The sequence below is a fragment of the Pectinophora gossypiella genome, chromosome 3 (assembly GCF_024362695.1).
Source record: "Pectinophora gossypiella chromosome 3, ilPecGoss1.1, whole genome shotgun sequence".
Taxonomy (NCBI): Eukaryota; Metazoa; Arthropoda; class Insecta; order Lepidoptera; family Gelechiidae; genus Pectinophora; species Pectinophora gossypiella.
The window spans coordinates 9,288,127-9,305,172 of NC_065406.1; the positions used below are offsets into that span (position 1 = coordinate 9,288,127).

At 40.7% G+C, this 17,046-nt stretch overlaps 2 protein-coding genes across 2 annotated transcripts in view; one reads left to right on the forward strand and one right to left on the reverse strand.

The window, feature by feature from the left end:
• Positions 1-17,046, forward strand: part of LOC126381795 (fibroblast growth factor receptor 3-like) — a 43,402-nt gene that overhangs the window by 8,129 nt on the left and 18,227 nt on the right. The window contains exon 2 of the mRNA XM_050031281.1: positions 772-986. Within this exon, the coding sequence (XP_049887238.1) occupies positions 772-986 (215 nt within the window). The remainder of the gene's footprint in view (positions 1-771; positions 987-17,046) is intronic.
• LOC126381803 (mucin-2-like) lies at positions 3,897-5,901 on the reverse strand. Its single transcript, XM_050031296.1, has 4 exons — positions 5,224-5,901; positions 4,941-5,142; positions 4,090-4,668; positions 3,897-3,985 (listed from the first exon to the last, which is right to left on the reverse strand). Exons 1-4 carry the CDS (start codon positions 5,404-5,406, stop codon positions 3,966-3,968), a joined length of 984 nt encoding a protein of 327 aa, XP_049887253.1. The 5' UTR covers positions 5,407-5,901; the 3' UTR covers positions 3,897-3,965.

Here is a 17,046-nt window from a genome sequence, read left to right on the forward strand (position 1 = left end):
ATTCTTATGGTTAAACCGTGGGCTGTTATCATAATCCTTGGACTTTCTATAGCGTCACGACAATTGTTCTTTTACTAGTTCCTCCGGCGGGTTATTACCTATTTCTAGGTACAAGTTATTATGTACTTTATCTTACAGTTGGATCTATTGTGAAGTGCTTAATGGTTTTGAGGAACAAGATATATCCACGTTACTATTACTACAGTAGATTGAGCATTTAGCACACTTGAAGCAAGACATTTAGATTTTACTTGACTGAGTGGAGTGATCGTAAGCTGTTGACTTGATGTTATTTATTTTATATTGAATATTGACTCTTTAACTTTTGCAAGTGATAAGTAAGTGCGTAAATAATATAGAGCGGTTTTATTTATTTTAAAATTATTTGTATCTCCATTTAAAAACGCGCATATCTGAATGGTTTCTGCGAACAAGATCGCGCGCCGTCGTCGCCCGCGGCTTCGTGATCGATTGTAATAACTTTTATCGCTGTTCATATTTATGTAATTTACGTTTAACACGAATACTGTGATGTATTGCGGTTTACTAGTATCTCCATTTATAATTGCAAGAATTAAAACTCATTTCCGTCTTTTCTGTTCTTATTTACCTTAAACGGACAAAAGGAACAGCATAGGTACCTACTTTTGTTTAAAGTATTTCCTAGTAACCCGTTGGAAAAACAGCAGAATGGAATCTGAAGTAGCTGCTTGTTTGAAGTGCGTGCTTTTGTTTTGTGCTGTAGTTATTTTGAGTTTTTTTTTTGTGCAGATGGGTGCATTCGTGATGTGGGCGGTGGTGGTGACGATTCTAGGGCTGGCATCGGCAGCACCCTCGCTGGCCGCCGGCTACTGCTCGCTCAACACTCTGCCCATCAACTCCACTTTCATGCATTTCACCAAGGAGCCGGTGCCTTACGAGTACGGCTTCGTCGACAAATTCAAAAGCATACACTGCTGTGTGAAAGGCTATAGGAGCATTGAATGGTAAGTGTCTTGCATCTGTTGTTTCATTGATATTATTATGAAATATTAAGAAAATTGTGTGCATGTCTATCATAAAGTACCTATGTGTATAGCTTCATCATTGCGTAGTCAACGAATGATGGCACCTAATCAAAATTTCATTCACGGAGAATGCCGTCGCCGTGTGAAGCGCGGTATAGCTTCGTACGTATCAGATATTTCGATAAGCAGACAGGTGCGAAGCGAGCGCAAAAGTTCTTGGAAATTGCGCCCATTGTGTGCGCGAAAATAATGATAAATCGCCTGGAGAGCCAACGATGACAATGCCCTCTCCCCTCCACGCTGCCGGCCAACCACGCTCGCTTGCTGCAAAAAATATTCCACCAGCTGAATATTAAATCATACTCAATAATTTTCATCTAAAAACTTGGTCCAGTAATCTATCCGCCATATTTATCGCCCGCGACGTGACAACTTTTAACAAGGTCTACAATGCGTACATATTCAATATGTCATATAAAACTAGTTATACAAACTTTAATTGTCTTGTAGTAGTTATGTCGTATTTACATCAACATTGAAGCGTAAACAAGTATCGGTCGCCTGTAGGCGGCTACATGTTGTGGCTATGTACGAGTGTTGCGTACATAGCATGATTGCACCTGATGGCAAAACAAGTGCGATTCCCAGAAGTGGTGATTGGCGCTCGTTCCGCTGGCCGTCAGGCGTCACCGAGACTTCATCTCCGATCTGCATAAACCCTGTTTTATAACTAAAACGTTGTTTATAATGAAATCTATCTAACAGCTGCGACTTAGATTTCTCGTTACATTATCGTTTATTAGATTTCCTGCAAATAGACATCATTATTTATGACTATCTAGTAATAAACAGTTCCTTGTAAACTGAACTGTAGATAAGGTGGCCGATACAAGTCGGGTGCAATATAAATAGATTTTAATGTTACAATTAAAACAATAAGTAGTAGGTAGGTACATTACTTACGTATATGTCGAAATGGACTAAATTCATTCGCGTGACTCACACCGCTTGATATGAGACTCTAGGCCGTCGGGCCACTGGATTATGTCATTATCCACTTGTTCCAACTTGTTAAATTGCAAAGCATACATCATCAATCCTCACGCACTTAGAACTTGTGTATTTTGTATAATAAGACAATTCTGAGAAACATAGGGTAAATAACATGGTGTTGTTCCACTGTTTAACCATAGTCTGTAGTCTGCATTTTTTTGCGACGCAAGCTTTACAAAAAACTAGTTACTCTGAGGCCCGTATTTATAAACCGCTCTTATCTCTGAGATCTATCTTGAGTGAGCTCTTAAGATGACGTCCTTATTAATAAACGGAACTTAAGTGCGCGTTTAGGGTTACGATATCAACTGAGTGACGCCGTATTAATAAACGAAACTCGGCTCTCAAGAGTGCTCTCAAGATGTTACTTAAGATCGTGTTTGCTGAGTGCCGTCAAACCGTGACTTGAGTGCGGGTTTTGTGATCTCGCGATAATGGAATTAGAAAATATTTTACAAGAAATCAATTATTACGACGATTTAGATCATTACGACGATTTGTTATGGCAAGATGCGTATCGTTTGCCAAAAGTTTATATCAGGGACGCCGAAAATCCCTTTGAAATGCGAGCGGATCGGTTCCAGGAAAGATACAGATTCTGCCAAGAATCTGTATTGTTTATAACATCGTTACTGAGAAGTGACTTAGAAAAACAGGACAACAGAGGTCTACCGATTGCTCCGGAAATAGCAGTTTTATTAACTCTGAGATTTTATGCTACAGCGTCATTTCAGGTAAGCTAGAATTTATTCAATACTAATTATTCTACTTTTGTCTTTAAAAAGTGTAAGTGACAGCACAATGAACACCGAAATTACTATGTATCTGAACATCTTGAGGTCTGGATACAGTAGAGCAATGCACCATATCCTTCTGAACGAGTAAATGAAAGAAAGCCTGTGTCCAGGACAGGAATAAGTTAGTAATAGGAAGTAATTTAATTTTACATAAATGACTTACACAAACCTTGCCTTTTCAGATAGTCTGTGGAGACTTACTGCACATATCACAGCCTACCGCCTCAAATATTATTACGAAGGTTTCAAAGTTGCTAGCTCAATTGCATACACACTACATAAAGTTTCCCCGAGGAGCAGAGGCTAACAGAAACAGAGAATTGTTTAAAGAGATGGGTAGACATGGACAGTGGCCTGGACTTCCCGGGATCGATGGAGCTATTGACTGTACCCATGTTAAAATTGTATCAACACCAGGGTGCCAGCACCATGAAGTCTTTAGAAATAGGAAATCAGATTTTTCTATTAATGTCCAGGTTGTTGCAGGGCCCCGCAGGGAAATATTAGACATAGTAGCCAGATGGGCAGGCAGCATGCACGATTCTAGGATATTTCAAATGTCATCAGTTTACATAAAATACACGCAGGGTATTTTAAATGGAAGACTTGTCGGAGACAATGGGTATCCTACACTACCTTTTGTTCTCACACCTATAAGACCTGCCCCTGAAGATGCTCCCTCAGTACGGTACAATAGAGCTCAAATAAAAACCAGAAATGTTGTGGAAAGAACATTCGGCATTTGGAAGCGGAGGTTTCCCTGTTTATCTAGAGGCCTAGGTAACAAACTGTCAACTGTTTCTCATATAATTGTATCATGTGCGGTATTACACAACTTGTCATTAATTTTAAATGATGTCATGGTTTTTGATGAGAATCAGAATGATGAACAAGAAGAAACAGATAGTTTAATACCAAGCAGTAGCACTGGATTTTTAATTAGAAATTCAATTGTTGAAAATTATTACCAATAATCTTTATGAGCAGTGCTTTGTGATTGAATAGTATTTGAAATTATTTAATAAAACATATTTTATATATTGACTTATATGCTTTTATTTAATAAATTAACAATATTCCATTTATTATATTATGCCACATCCCCTCTTCAGGCATCAGTTGCAGTATCTGAAACAAATTAGATGAAAAGTGTTATTAATTATCCCAGGACTTAACAAAGCTATACTAGTTTTTAAAATAGTATGATGAGCAAGTAGATAATACTGATGTACCTGACGAACACTGCTGCTGCAGTTGAAGTTCTGCGAGGTCTGCCCTCGCCTTTGCTTCTCTTATTCTTTCTCTTAACAATAAAACCTCCAACTCATGAATCTCATTAGCCTGTCTCTGTCTGTCTTTATATTCCTTATCCAGAATAGAACTTTTATGCCTTTGAAAAGTTTGGGTAGCTGTATTTGATGGGTTAATAAGAGGTGGAGTAGGAAAACGTGGAGGTGGGGTAGGAAGACGTGGTGGTGGAGTGGATGTAGGAAGAGGTGGTGGTGGAGTGGAAGCAGTAAGAGGTGGTGGTGGTGGAGTGGATGTAGGGAGAGGTGGTGGTGGAGTGGTTGTAGGGAGAGCTGGTGGTGGAGTGGTTGCAGTGAGAGACAGTAGTGGACCTACTCCAGGTGGAGGTGGTGTCAATGTTGTCCGGGTTGGGGCAAGGGCAAGTGGTGCTTGTGTAACAACAGCGCATGGGAATGGTGATGAAGAAAATGCACTGGTGGATGGTATTTGGGAAGAAGTTGAGGGAAGACAAGAGACGGGCTGCAAGTCCATATTTACTTCTTGGACGGCAAGGTCAGCGGTTACTGGAACAAAGTAATTTAAACAGAGAAATATAAAAAAGATCTAATTTACATATTTAAAAATGATAGAATTGATGATAGCTGTTTTTGGAGAATGTGTGGCTTACAACATACTGCCAGGTTTGAATCCCAGCTCTGGCTCTAGACCATTGGCCATAGGCTCACCCCTCAGACTTAAACATAGCTGGCAAGTAGTGATTTTGTATTTACTATATACTTCTGCCTACCCCTTCGGCGATATAGGCGTGATGCTATATTAGAAGAAAATTACTTACCTGGAATTGTATCAGAGTCAACAGCATCATCGATACCAACTATTAGAGCAGGGGCCACCTCAGACACATCTGGGTCTACAACTGCATCACTGGTTGCAGGCCCTCCTCCAGTAGCTAGCCGATGTTGACGTTCTTTTGTCAGTGCTTCCCTTTGCCGCTGCTTGAGGTTCATCCACAATCTCCTAAGTTGTTTATTTGTAACCTAAAATCAAGGATGCAATTATAAAAAACTAGTAAAAAGCGAGAGGAAATCGCGCACCAAAGGTTAAATAACTTTGTTTACCTGATTGGTAGCATGAGGGCTTGCGTTGTATTCTCTGGTTACAATATCCCAAGCTTCATTTTTTGCGCGTAATGAAGCGCCATCGGTATCCTTATTCTCTATCACCGAGGAGTATCTTTTCAATATATCCAAAAAAGTTTTCTTCTCGAGGGGAGTAAAAATATGCTTCTTAATTGTTGACATCGTTATGGACAGTAATTACTTTACGTTTATTATTGATAACTAAAGTCTAAACTATACAAAAACAAAACAAGTGGTTGCGAAGGACGCGTCTTTTTTTTTTGAGAATGATGTTTGTTGCGTTTTGTTTTCACTACGCATTGCGTTTTGAAATCATAACAAATTATTTTTAAAACGTTAAATGACCGTTTTTATAATAAATTTAAATAACCTACGTTTGAATTATAATAATTTTAACATTTTAGTAAAGAATTGAACAATTTTTAATATGTTTGAAGCCCTAAACCGAAATATTTTTTTAAAGCAGGAACGAAACGTTGATTCGTTCGGTCTATAGTTCACTCAATTAGGACGTTTACTTGAGATCCTGAACTTGAGATCGATATCATGTGATACGCGCTCAATATTCGTCTATTAATTAACGTCGCACTTAAGACGCTGTTTACATCTTGAGAGTGACTCAGTTGATATCGCTCTTGAGAGCGGTATTGAGATCGGTTTATAAATACGGGCCTGAGTTTCCACCGTGACTAGCCGGAGTTAGCTTACCTAACTGACTGAATTAAATACGAAACCAACAGACTTTAATGTCAAAGCTACGCCGTAACAAAATAGTTTTACTTACTAACAACAGTTAGGTCATCTCCGTCTGATTAGTCACATACTTTCTGATAAATTCAGTGCCTTATCATTAAATAACTTGTCAAAACAAGAAAGGAAAATATTTCTTCGAATAACAAGACATTACGATGAGCGCTCGACGTGTGTGGCGGACGGCCTATTCGCGTCTTTGAACGTCATTATTATTTCACGATAATATACCTACGGCGACTACGCACATGTCTGTACGCTTGAGGACAATTCCCTGAATTTTACAAATTAATTTTCAATACACAATCAGTAAAAAACCTACTCTACGAATATTGCATGTAATGGACCCGGTATAGCTGCGTCGTTTAGTTTTTTGTATAGTTTACTTTCAATTTTGTATCGTAAGCAAAACTGCTATTGTTTACCACTAAATAGAGCTATTCCAACATTTTATAAAAAAAAACAATCCATTGAAATCGTCTTACGGTTAATCTTTTGTCCATTCGTTTGTATGGGCGTTATGCTGGTGTATTCATTGGGGTCGAGGCAGTGGAACACGCTTTGATTTGTTATCAGCGGAATGACATGAAGGAGCGAGAGTGGCGGCTAACGGCTGCATCATAAATCCTCAGGCTCTCCGGCGCCGGAACGAGTTGCCGGCGCGCCTGGGAAGCTCATTTTATTACCCCACTTTTACTTTTATACTCTACCGCCTTACCTCCGCTCTTGTCTAGCCTTTGAGGTTCCCTCGTGTGTAAATAGCCAAAGTAAGTATATTCTTCCCTTTTACATTTCATTGCTCTTTCTTGTAGTAGGTACTTACCTCAATTTTATTAACCTCAAATCTGCCACTTGACTCTATCGCCAAAAACCGTTCTTTTTGTTGACATATAAAAAAGAAACTATTTTTGCCTCTCCAGAGTATGTTTTTCGTTCACGTTGTTCATCTATCGGTTGCTACCTTGTTACAGTTTTATTTTGGGAAATTGACGAGTTTATCTATCAATTCGTCGTAACCACTAGTCACCCTCATTTCTAGATATCATTATGATAACAAGACAGCAGTATGACTAATAATTTCGCATGAAATTCACACTGTAATTATTTTAGGTGTCATGAATACCTCAATTTACCGTTTCGTTTGTTTAAGGTTTGCCCATTCTTATTTAGTTGACAATAGGTTTCGGCCGTAATTGTGTCAACAGGCGGCTGGTCGGCGATATTCTGTAAAGTTTGGAATACATAACTTCTTGGCAGAGAAGTAAGGATTGCCTTGTGGACGTGAAGGAGCAATGTAGTTGAGTTCTGGGCGACGGTGTCGTTGGGTTTAGATGGCAGCGGCGAGCGGTGCATGCGAGCGTACCTGGCCTGTCGCGGTATCTGCGAAGGTATCGCACGTCGCAAACCTGTATTGTGGCGGTTCCCGGAAGGCGCTTTGTTGCTCGCCGCTGGAGCCCCCTCCGCCCACCTCCCCCACCCGCTGCATCGCTACATCCAGCGCCAGGCTGCATGCTGCTGTGGGAACTCATCCTTTTAACAACCTCTCACATCTCATAATATGTCACCGCTTCTAGACAGAAGCTTGAAAAATCCAATCGAAGTTTCGATTATTGATTCTGTCATAATTTCATAAATCAAAGTGTTTAGTTATTGTTCTCATTTTTTTGCAGGTTTACTTGAAAGGGCATTGAACTTATCGAACGTTTACATTGTTCACTTATCTTTTGACAACAAGGGCCTACTGACTTTTTACAGCTGCTCGTTTTTAAGCTATCCCCATTGGGTATCTGCAGATTTGAAGGACAGAATTATATCTATCACTTTTTATACGCTTGCTAAGTTGGTAGATAACTAGATGATGTTTTACAAATTAGCTGTTCTTAATTTTATCGAAAACGTGTTCCTTCACGCCTTCCTGGTCGTTCAGCGTCTGTTGATGTGTCAATATGAGGGTGCTGTGAAATCAAAGTGACCGTTCCGATACCCCTAATGAAGTGGCCATAAAATACACAAAACAACCACTGACATCCCACTGTGTGCCACAAAAAATCGACAACGTGTCCCGACACGTCCAAACGACTCGATTTGTTGAACCGATTATTTTTAAAGCTTGCCTTTATAACCGCCGGGCCAGGTAGGCAGATCACATTGTTTTACAAATACAGTTGATTGGCTTATCAAGTTTCAATCTTGGTAAAATGTCTTTCAGATGCTAATAAAAGGTCGATTCTGAGCTCGAAATTATTTTCATATTTTTAAATCGGGTATCAACGCGGATGCTTTTGTAAGATGATACTTTAAACATTCGAAGGTGGAAATGTTATTGTTCATTGAATGTATGTAGGTATGTATTTAAATGTTACCGTGCACCGGAGCGGAGCGTAGAGGAGGTCGAGGATGCTCGAGCGCAGGCGCATGCAGCGGGGCTTTCACAATGGCCCGTTTTATTTATCTACCGTATTGATCTTCCTCGGCGGCTTATTATTCTTTTTTCCCCAATTCGAGTGTAGAATACAATTCCATTGTAAATGTTTTTTGTCCACATATTTCGTTGTTGTTACTGTGGGACAAGAAGGTGTGCCCGGTGAATAGGACCCTCAATTATATGGCATTGTCACAGACGAGAGCTTCTCGCCCGATCAAGGTGTTTGCGTAACTTTTGTCACGGTTTATTGCTTGCTACTAAACAGATTTAACACTTGATTTAAATGGTCTTCACCTTCCAACTCATCGGTGCCTTCTTTATTCACTATTCTATTCTCTCTTTTGACTGCAGATCCGTAACCTATTAAAAGATAATTCATATTAATTACTTACTTATTTAATACTATCTTAATCGATTTCTATATTTAGTAGGTAATATAAATTCTTCAACACATAATACTGTTACTCTATGGCCTTGCTTATAATTTACGCATAGATACCTGAATACCAAAGTGTACGTTCATTGAATATTTTTGTGGAATTTCGGAGGACGGACATGGTAACTCGATCCATGGTCCATTCATGGTTTTTTTCACGTCTGAGAGCAGCTATGGCTCAGCCTAGGGCTCAGGGCGTGTTCACATTCCGAGACGACCGAAATGCCACACAAATTAATGTTCATAACTACATACCTTATGATGGTGTGATCTCACGATCTTGTCCTCTTTTGTTTAGTGTGACACTAATATTATGCTCCTTTTTTGTTTAATTTTGTATTCAGGACGCTACATTCCTGTGGGGTAGCTAGTTTCGCTATTTCTCGGAAATTTTACTATTACATTGTAATCGAACTTTGCGTTCTTGGTGTTTGGTTGAGGCCAGTGCCGTTACGTTATGTAGCTTATCCACCAGTTTAGTAATTGCATAAAACGTCAAGTTATTTTCATCTATATGCGCATATAGGTGTACATGTAAAAGTTTTACTGTCTGCATGGCGCCAGCGAATATTTTGAGAGCTATAATGGTGACTTGACTATGTTCTCGGAACAAATACTCATACGTAGTTTGCTTGGTCAAACAACGCGTCACCGGTTATGTGGACTCGTGACTGTGTCCTGTAGACAAGTATAATAGCATTTAGTTAATAACTTTTAGTTGATGGTTTAAAAAGTAGGAGATGGTAGCCCTTATAGTAATGAATTGAAGCGGAAATGTCAGTTTGTCGAGATGGGACACTCGCTGCCCACCGGGCGGTTCACACGCCGATGCCTTCACAAATACATTTCTACTCAAACAGACCGTGTTGACACGACACGAACACGAACCGTTCGACGTCCGAGTACTTCTCAGTTTAATTAGTGAGATTTATTTTTCGGTGTTCGTGGAAACACCATTAGTCTCGGCTTTTTGACATTCTTCTTCGAACAATTGACACTGGGATCATAACTACAAGATGTCTGCCGGATCACGTATTGTGGCATCGCCTCGCGCGTCAATGCGAATCATAATAATTATAATAAATATTACTCGGGGTTGTACGGCGAGACCACCGCGGTGGCGCTCGGCAGCGAGGAATGTCGCAAGGAAACCCGATACGAGCTTCGGGAATGAAATGAATGGACGACGCACGCCACGCCGGTACTACCAGCAAATTCAATTCTATTGTCTTCACCACTTTATACTTATTGACGTGCAATTCCGGCAAATTGAATTATGTATAAAAACAATGATCATCAAGAATGTGGCTTCGGTCAGGCAAATGTGAAAAAAGATGTTATGCGCATACAAAATGAGTGGTAAGAGCGATCGCGCCAAGCACGATGCTTATTATCTGCATTGAATTGAAATACTGTTTCTCTCTAGCTTGGGTTCGCATAATTCATGCAAGAATAAGACATTGCGCGGTCGTCGAATGGTATGGGTTTCGAGAAATGTAGCGTGGGGTCGTTATGTCGTCGGCGCACGTCGCAAATGGCTTCATTGTGAAAATTAATATTCGTCCAGCATCAGCCGGCGCGCCGCCGCCGACCCTCCCGTAGTCCCACCGGGGCACCTTACAAAGCAAATATTGAATCGTCGCAGAGACCTCCGGTGAGGTGCCGCATAGTCGCCCTCCATGCATAGTAATAATCTTTTTACCACACTATTTAATGCCATTCATTTGGCATTTGGAGACGACGTTGACTTGCAGCGTCATTCACAAAGACTGTTTAACCTCTATTAATTATATACCGGTTTGATTAATATTTTGTGGGTGTAATGGAAAGAAGCCAATTTATCACGTTGACCGAGATGTGTGCGAGATGCTGATATCCGCGTATTGGCTGCACAGGCGCTACACGGTGTCAGTGGCGCGGTGACTCACCGCTTGACGTCACTCGAGGACCTGTATTGGGACCCCGGAGATACTTGCCGCGTTAAATATCACTTCCTAGAGTTTAAAAAAGCACTTGACACATGATTACCGCTAACCGTAACTGTACCGAGGCTTAACATGTAGATGCTAAATGATGCAACTGCGGCTGCTAAAAATACCTTCAGAGTACGACTGTTTACCAGTTTAATTATCTGTTAGTTATTTAATAATTGTTCAAGTCATGCTCGCAATTTACATAAGCTTTTTGCCGGAGCTGTCATTGTTCATTATAATAAGCGTCGGTATCGCGAGCCGCCTGCATTACAGGGAAATTATCCTAATTCAAGGCTGCATGCAAACCTTTTCGCTTGCTCCTGTTGCATCGTTACCTACTTGTTACAATCTTTTATGTTTTTGCAATGCAAGAAGAATATTAATGCGGGAGGCGAATCGAGTTTATAGTCCAAAAAGCTGATTTAGCTGACTCAGACTTAAAAAAAACTAACTCTATCTGACTAATCCAGACCACGAGAACTAAATACAATTTATTAATGTAATGGATGTCCTAGTATATCTCTTGAATATCTGTATCTATTTCAGTTGAGAAAGAAAAATCTTGCTCATTAAAACGTAGAATTATTCTTGTCTGAAGACCCTGTCTTTCGGGCAGTTAATTGTCTTATTATGTCGACCTTTTGCTTGTTAACAAGTAAAATACGAGTAGCTATATTTGTGCTAGCGTCCGGTTAGTAACGCCTCGCCGGCTGTTGCTGACAGCCTCGCTTTTCAATCACTTCGGACACAACGGACACACGAGCAATTTCATCCTAGCTAGTTGCACCGTGGGCGTAACTAGTACATGATTAGTAGGTACCATTTGCTACCGAGAACCCTAATTGCGCGAGTGCGTCTGTCGATACATGGTCCGATTAGCGGGAAGATGGTTGCGTGCGGGTAAGATCCGCCGCCCGGCCCTGCGGCGCCCGCTGCCCGCCCGGCCTGCCTCGGTGTCCACACGCAATCACGCATATGTGCATCCTAACTGCACTTCACTGTACTTATCTTCCTTGCTACATGCCTACGACAAAGCAGAACTCACCACTCTTGTACTACCGAGTGAACCGCAATGTTTTGTCGCAATTTGCGCAAATGATACTTGAAGACGTGCTCGCATCTTAGTTTTTGTTCATTGTCTCTCGTGCCGGCTTTGTTTGTCGTTGCGATAGGAATGCCACCACGATTTATGTTTTATAATAAGAGCAATATGTTTATTGATGAAGTCATAGAGAACTAAAGAAATGGTATCGTAAATCAAGTCTGCGTTATCGCACGTGCATCTCGGGACTTATTATGCTGTCGCCGTCTGCCGCTCGCCGTCCGCCCGACCATCCACGGCGGTGGCCAATATACATTACATTACGTTACTCCCGTGTTCTCTTTATGTCTGCAATGAAATATAAGTTTTTTAAACCACTTACGCTTTTTCCTCGTAAAATATAAAACGCTTTTATACTATACTCAATGTTTGTTCAAACAAAGGCACATCGAGTACCAAGAAACAACTGTTAATTTCATTAACCTAAGGCACCGTGGTTGCCCATTCCTGTAAACGATATTTATCAGCGAGTTATGAGAAGAGGACCGGCGCCGGAGTGCGTGCCATCCAAATCGATCACTTCACGCACCCGGCGCGCATAATGAAAGGGTCATTTCCGGCGTGTTCGCGGAATCGGACATTTAACATTTCGCACAGAGTAGTGCCCGGCCGCCGCGCCTCAGCCGGCGACGACGCATGCGGCGGCCCTGCTTAGCATTCGTCGCGTGATCCGTAGCTTTAATAAATTCCTCTGCACTTGCAGTTTCACGCAGAGCCAACAACCCGCGGCTACCGAATGCTAAATGGCTATTGTTCGATTCAGTATCGAACCTCTCCATGATAATCATGTCATCGGAATGCCTAACGCTGTGCATGACGGATAATAAAACAGATATAATGCGAAATTACACAGGTATGCTATTCACATTGAGTGCCTTACAAATTACCTACCTAGTATATTGTGCTATGGCAGCAATATTATCAATGAAAGCGTATACTTTTATTTACGCAATATGTTATGCAATTTCTTGCTCGGGTAACTTTCTTTCTATATATAGATATCATATGTCAGTAATTTCCGGTCAATGTACCGTTGAAAAACGGTGCTATCTCTGTACTGATCAGCATTTCAAATGATAGCTTCCTAAAATTTGTATATGGTTCCTGTTTCCTATTACGCAATAGAACGCATTCACCTCATTTGAATACAAAGGTGTATACTATGCCGCACGCACCTGCTTATAGCAACCAATTCCGGCCACCCAAAATTAACTACCATTGCAAACTCATTACACAGTCCATACACAACCAATACAACCATCCTGTACCACTTTCATATTTGTAAAAATTACCAATTATATTTGTAAATTGTACATTCGATTTCCTTTACCGGACTGTCAGCCTGATATTAATTTAATATTCATAGATCCTACCGATTTCCAATGAAGTGGCTTCAAGATTCACTGATAAGTATGACGTTTTTTCTCCTATTAAAATGAACCCATTGTTTCTCGCCTAGATACAGGCTGTGATTAAATCGGTTTATGCAAAAGCTACTTAGGAGCGATTGAAGTTTTTCTCTGGTTATTATTGCATAGTTGTATTAGGTAGTATCGCGTCATAGTGTTGAATGTGGACGATAGGTAGCAGGGGAGCCATTAGTGCGTAGTTGAATCAGGTTTGGTGTAGCGGTGGTGGTGCGGCGGCGAGCGACGTGTTCCCAGGCGCGATGTCACTGCGGCGGCTGCAGCATTCCTTGCCCATACGCAGCCGAGCCACCTGGCTGTTCCGGGATGCAACATTACCCGGCCCGACATTCCCCGGACACCAAACCGCAACTACAAACCGCCGCCTTCCTCTAGAAACTTTTTCACTGCAGTCCTTTCCTACTTACGACTCTCTCGCGCTTTCCGCAAACGTTAACATTAGAAACTAAAGTGCTATGATTTATGTTGTTATGTCTGATTTCCAAGAATGCGCATTTTTGTTAGATTATCCTCTTATACCTAAGCGATGCGAGCTAATGTTCCGGGAACGCTGCGTCTCCCGAAGCGAAGGCCGGCGGCATGACGCATCCGACTCGATATTGAATCATTTCCTAAATGGTCTGCATGCATATTCAGGGCAAGGTGATCATGTATCGAGTTTATTGCGTGCATACGTTTCCCGTTTTGCTGGTATCATTACTTTTTATGAGCTATGCTGTGTTCTTTTATTATTGGACGGAGTTATTGGTCGCTAAGTATTATTGCTTGCACTTATACCGGGAGTAAAGATAAACCGTTCACGTCGTCGCTTCGTGTCAGACACGGCCGCTGCCAGTCGCTGCAGCCGCGACCAAGTTTTTGCCTGCACCCTGTACTTTGCGGTTTTCTAATCGCTCCATTGAACGTTTCATATTCCCAGTGCGCGCATCCCTAAACCGCGCTAACTGTATGAAATTGCCGCGCTGGCACCGCAGAAACGCTCGTTACCATCGCTCCGTGTTATTGCCGCAACTCTCAACTCTGTTATTAAATGAACAGGAATTCTGAACATACGGATAATTACCCGCGCACCACAACAGCCGACAATAATTGTTATTCATTACTCGCCACTTCCATTTAGATAAACATTGATTTACCATTAATATCTTAAATGTTCCAATGGCAAGGTAACGGTTGGTGAATTTCGCGAAGAAGCGACAATAAATCATGGATTTATCGCGAATGGCACGGCGAGTGTGCAGTATCGCGTGCACGATCGTCGATTACTTTTCTCCTTGTTAACTTTACCACGAGCGGCGACACCGTTACTGAAAGTGGGACTACACCGTCCGGTTAAATGCATTTTTCTTGTAAACAGCGTACCGCGGCGCAGGAATCAGTGCCTCCTCATGTTCTCATTAGAGATTTTTTATAACTATACCAGTATCAGGTCGTAATTTGCTTCAAGGAACTGTGATATCACAGCTAGAGCGTTTTTTTATTTTGGGAAAGTGTCGCTACGACGAGTCGCCATTCACAAAGAATAATAGAAACCGAAATCGGATTGTCCATTGTCTTGAATACTAAAGCATTAAGGTTTTCTCAAATAGAATGAGTACTATTTCAATAATGTGACTAAGTTCATTCGTTGACGAGTGCCTCCTAGAAGCCAGATAAATATCAATCTCTAAGTGCTTACATGCAGAAAATGCACTAGTGCTTGTAAATTAGGGTTGGTGGGTTACATTTTATGTTTCGGATATGGTGATACGGATGTTAATAGTTGGTTATTATAACTACACAAATGCTTAAAATAACGTTTAAATATTTTAAATAGAATAGGTATTATTTTTTGTATGAAAAACCAATGACTAAAATAACTTTCCAAAACCGCAAAGCGCCAATGCCTATTACAATGAGTCACAATAATGTTGATATAGAAGTATTAAGAAGAAGTAGGACCTTACTTAAATAATAAGTAATAATAACAAACTCATACAGGCTAGAACTTGTCAAAACTTGTCCTGATTAAAAACTTGGAGCATTTATCAACACGAAAGATAATATTGATTGAACGTTGCGTTCGAAACTTTAAATAATTCGATTATAGTTTCAGATATTTAGTTCTGTTTCGGATTCGTCTACACCCCTATTGCAAATAGCGACGGCAGCGAACGGAAAACTAGTTAGGTGCAGTCATGCGCTTCCAGGAAGCTGGAAGTTGGGAGATGTCACTAATGTTATAATATGATCCCTGCGGAGAGACACAATAGGTATCCTCGTGTGGCTGGGTTGTGTGCACCGTACGTATTCTTTATCTTTATGCTTTTAGGTGCTCAATTCCCAGTTTATGAATGACATAGCGTACATTTCAAATAACGATTTTCCTTAAATATGTACACAAAATGGTAACAATCGGTGGTACGTGGAATGTTAACTTTTCCTAGTAAATTGTTACGATTGCCGGCGGTGCGTGACGGCGAGCGTGCGACTGCGGGAGCGATGTCGTTATTTTATACACCGTGTGTGACATGACAACTGCTGTCGTAATTGGCGCGGCTTCACAGAAACGATCAGCGCCATTGCCAACAAAGACCCGCGTTGCGCCCGCGCCGTTTCTTCGGGCACTGTCAAATTGGCCTCTCCCCGTCCTCCCCTAGTCCTAATTAATTCACGGAATCTGCATCACACTCATTAGCCGCCGACGCACCATTTCGCCTCCACTCACTCCAATATATTTTTAAATAACTCAATTATAACTAAACTAAATTACATCTGTACCCACTAAAGTAATTGTCTTCGCAACCGGCTGGACATTTTGCGATGCAATTTTTTGTTCGATTTTTGGAACTCATGAAATTTGATATCCAGCCCAATTAGTCCGGCCCTCTTCAGATGTAAAAACTCCTACCTGCAGACGCTCTGGTTGAAGGTTAAACCTGTTTAGGTTCATTGAACTTTGGACATTAATCAACCTTGAACATAGTTGTGATGAGTTTACATATTTTTTATGTGGAATTCAGTGGAATCTGCGAGATTAATTTCATTAATTACATAAAAACCCGGAGCTGTCGCAATTAGCACTGATATCATTGTACTCAGTACCTGATGGTTATGTCTGGGTCTCACCGCGTCGGTATAAGTAGGTATACTGGGGGTTTCCCGTGGTTTTCCTAATTCTATATCGAGCGTCACGGCTTAAATGATGACACAACCAATCTGACATTAATCGTTTTGTTCTGTCTGTCTGCTTTATGCTCAAGTGTACCTTTGAATTTCTATAACACACCATTACATTTATTTTATTATTAAACGAATGTATAAAAAACTAAAATTACCAGGTAATATTTAACACGACCTCTCTTTAGAAATATTGTTAACCCACAGATAATATTTTCGAATTATGACAAAATAGAAACTTTACAAAGAGAAAGATTACATTGTGTGGTATTAAAATGCAGTAGTTGTGAATAGAATCGTCGACGGAAGTAGAAGTTTAAAGCATTGTATTGTGAACCCTTGAAAAGGTGAAACTAACTGTATCATTATGTCGTTATGGTCTTAAACCAAATAAATACCCAGGTAGCTCTTTTTCATAAACAACTGTATATTTATGTAGTATCGTATAAAGAAGTATTTTGTTAATAAAAGCTGTTGATTTTCGCACGCACTAAGCTGGAGACAAAAACTGAAATCGTTGCGTGCAGAAT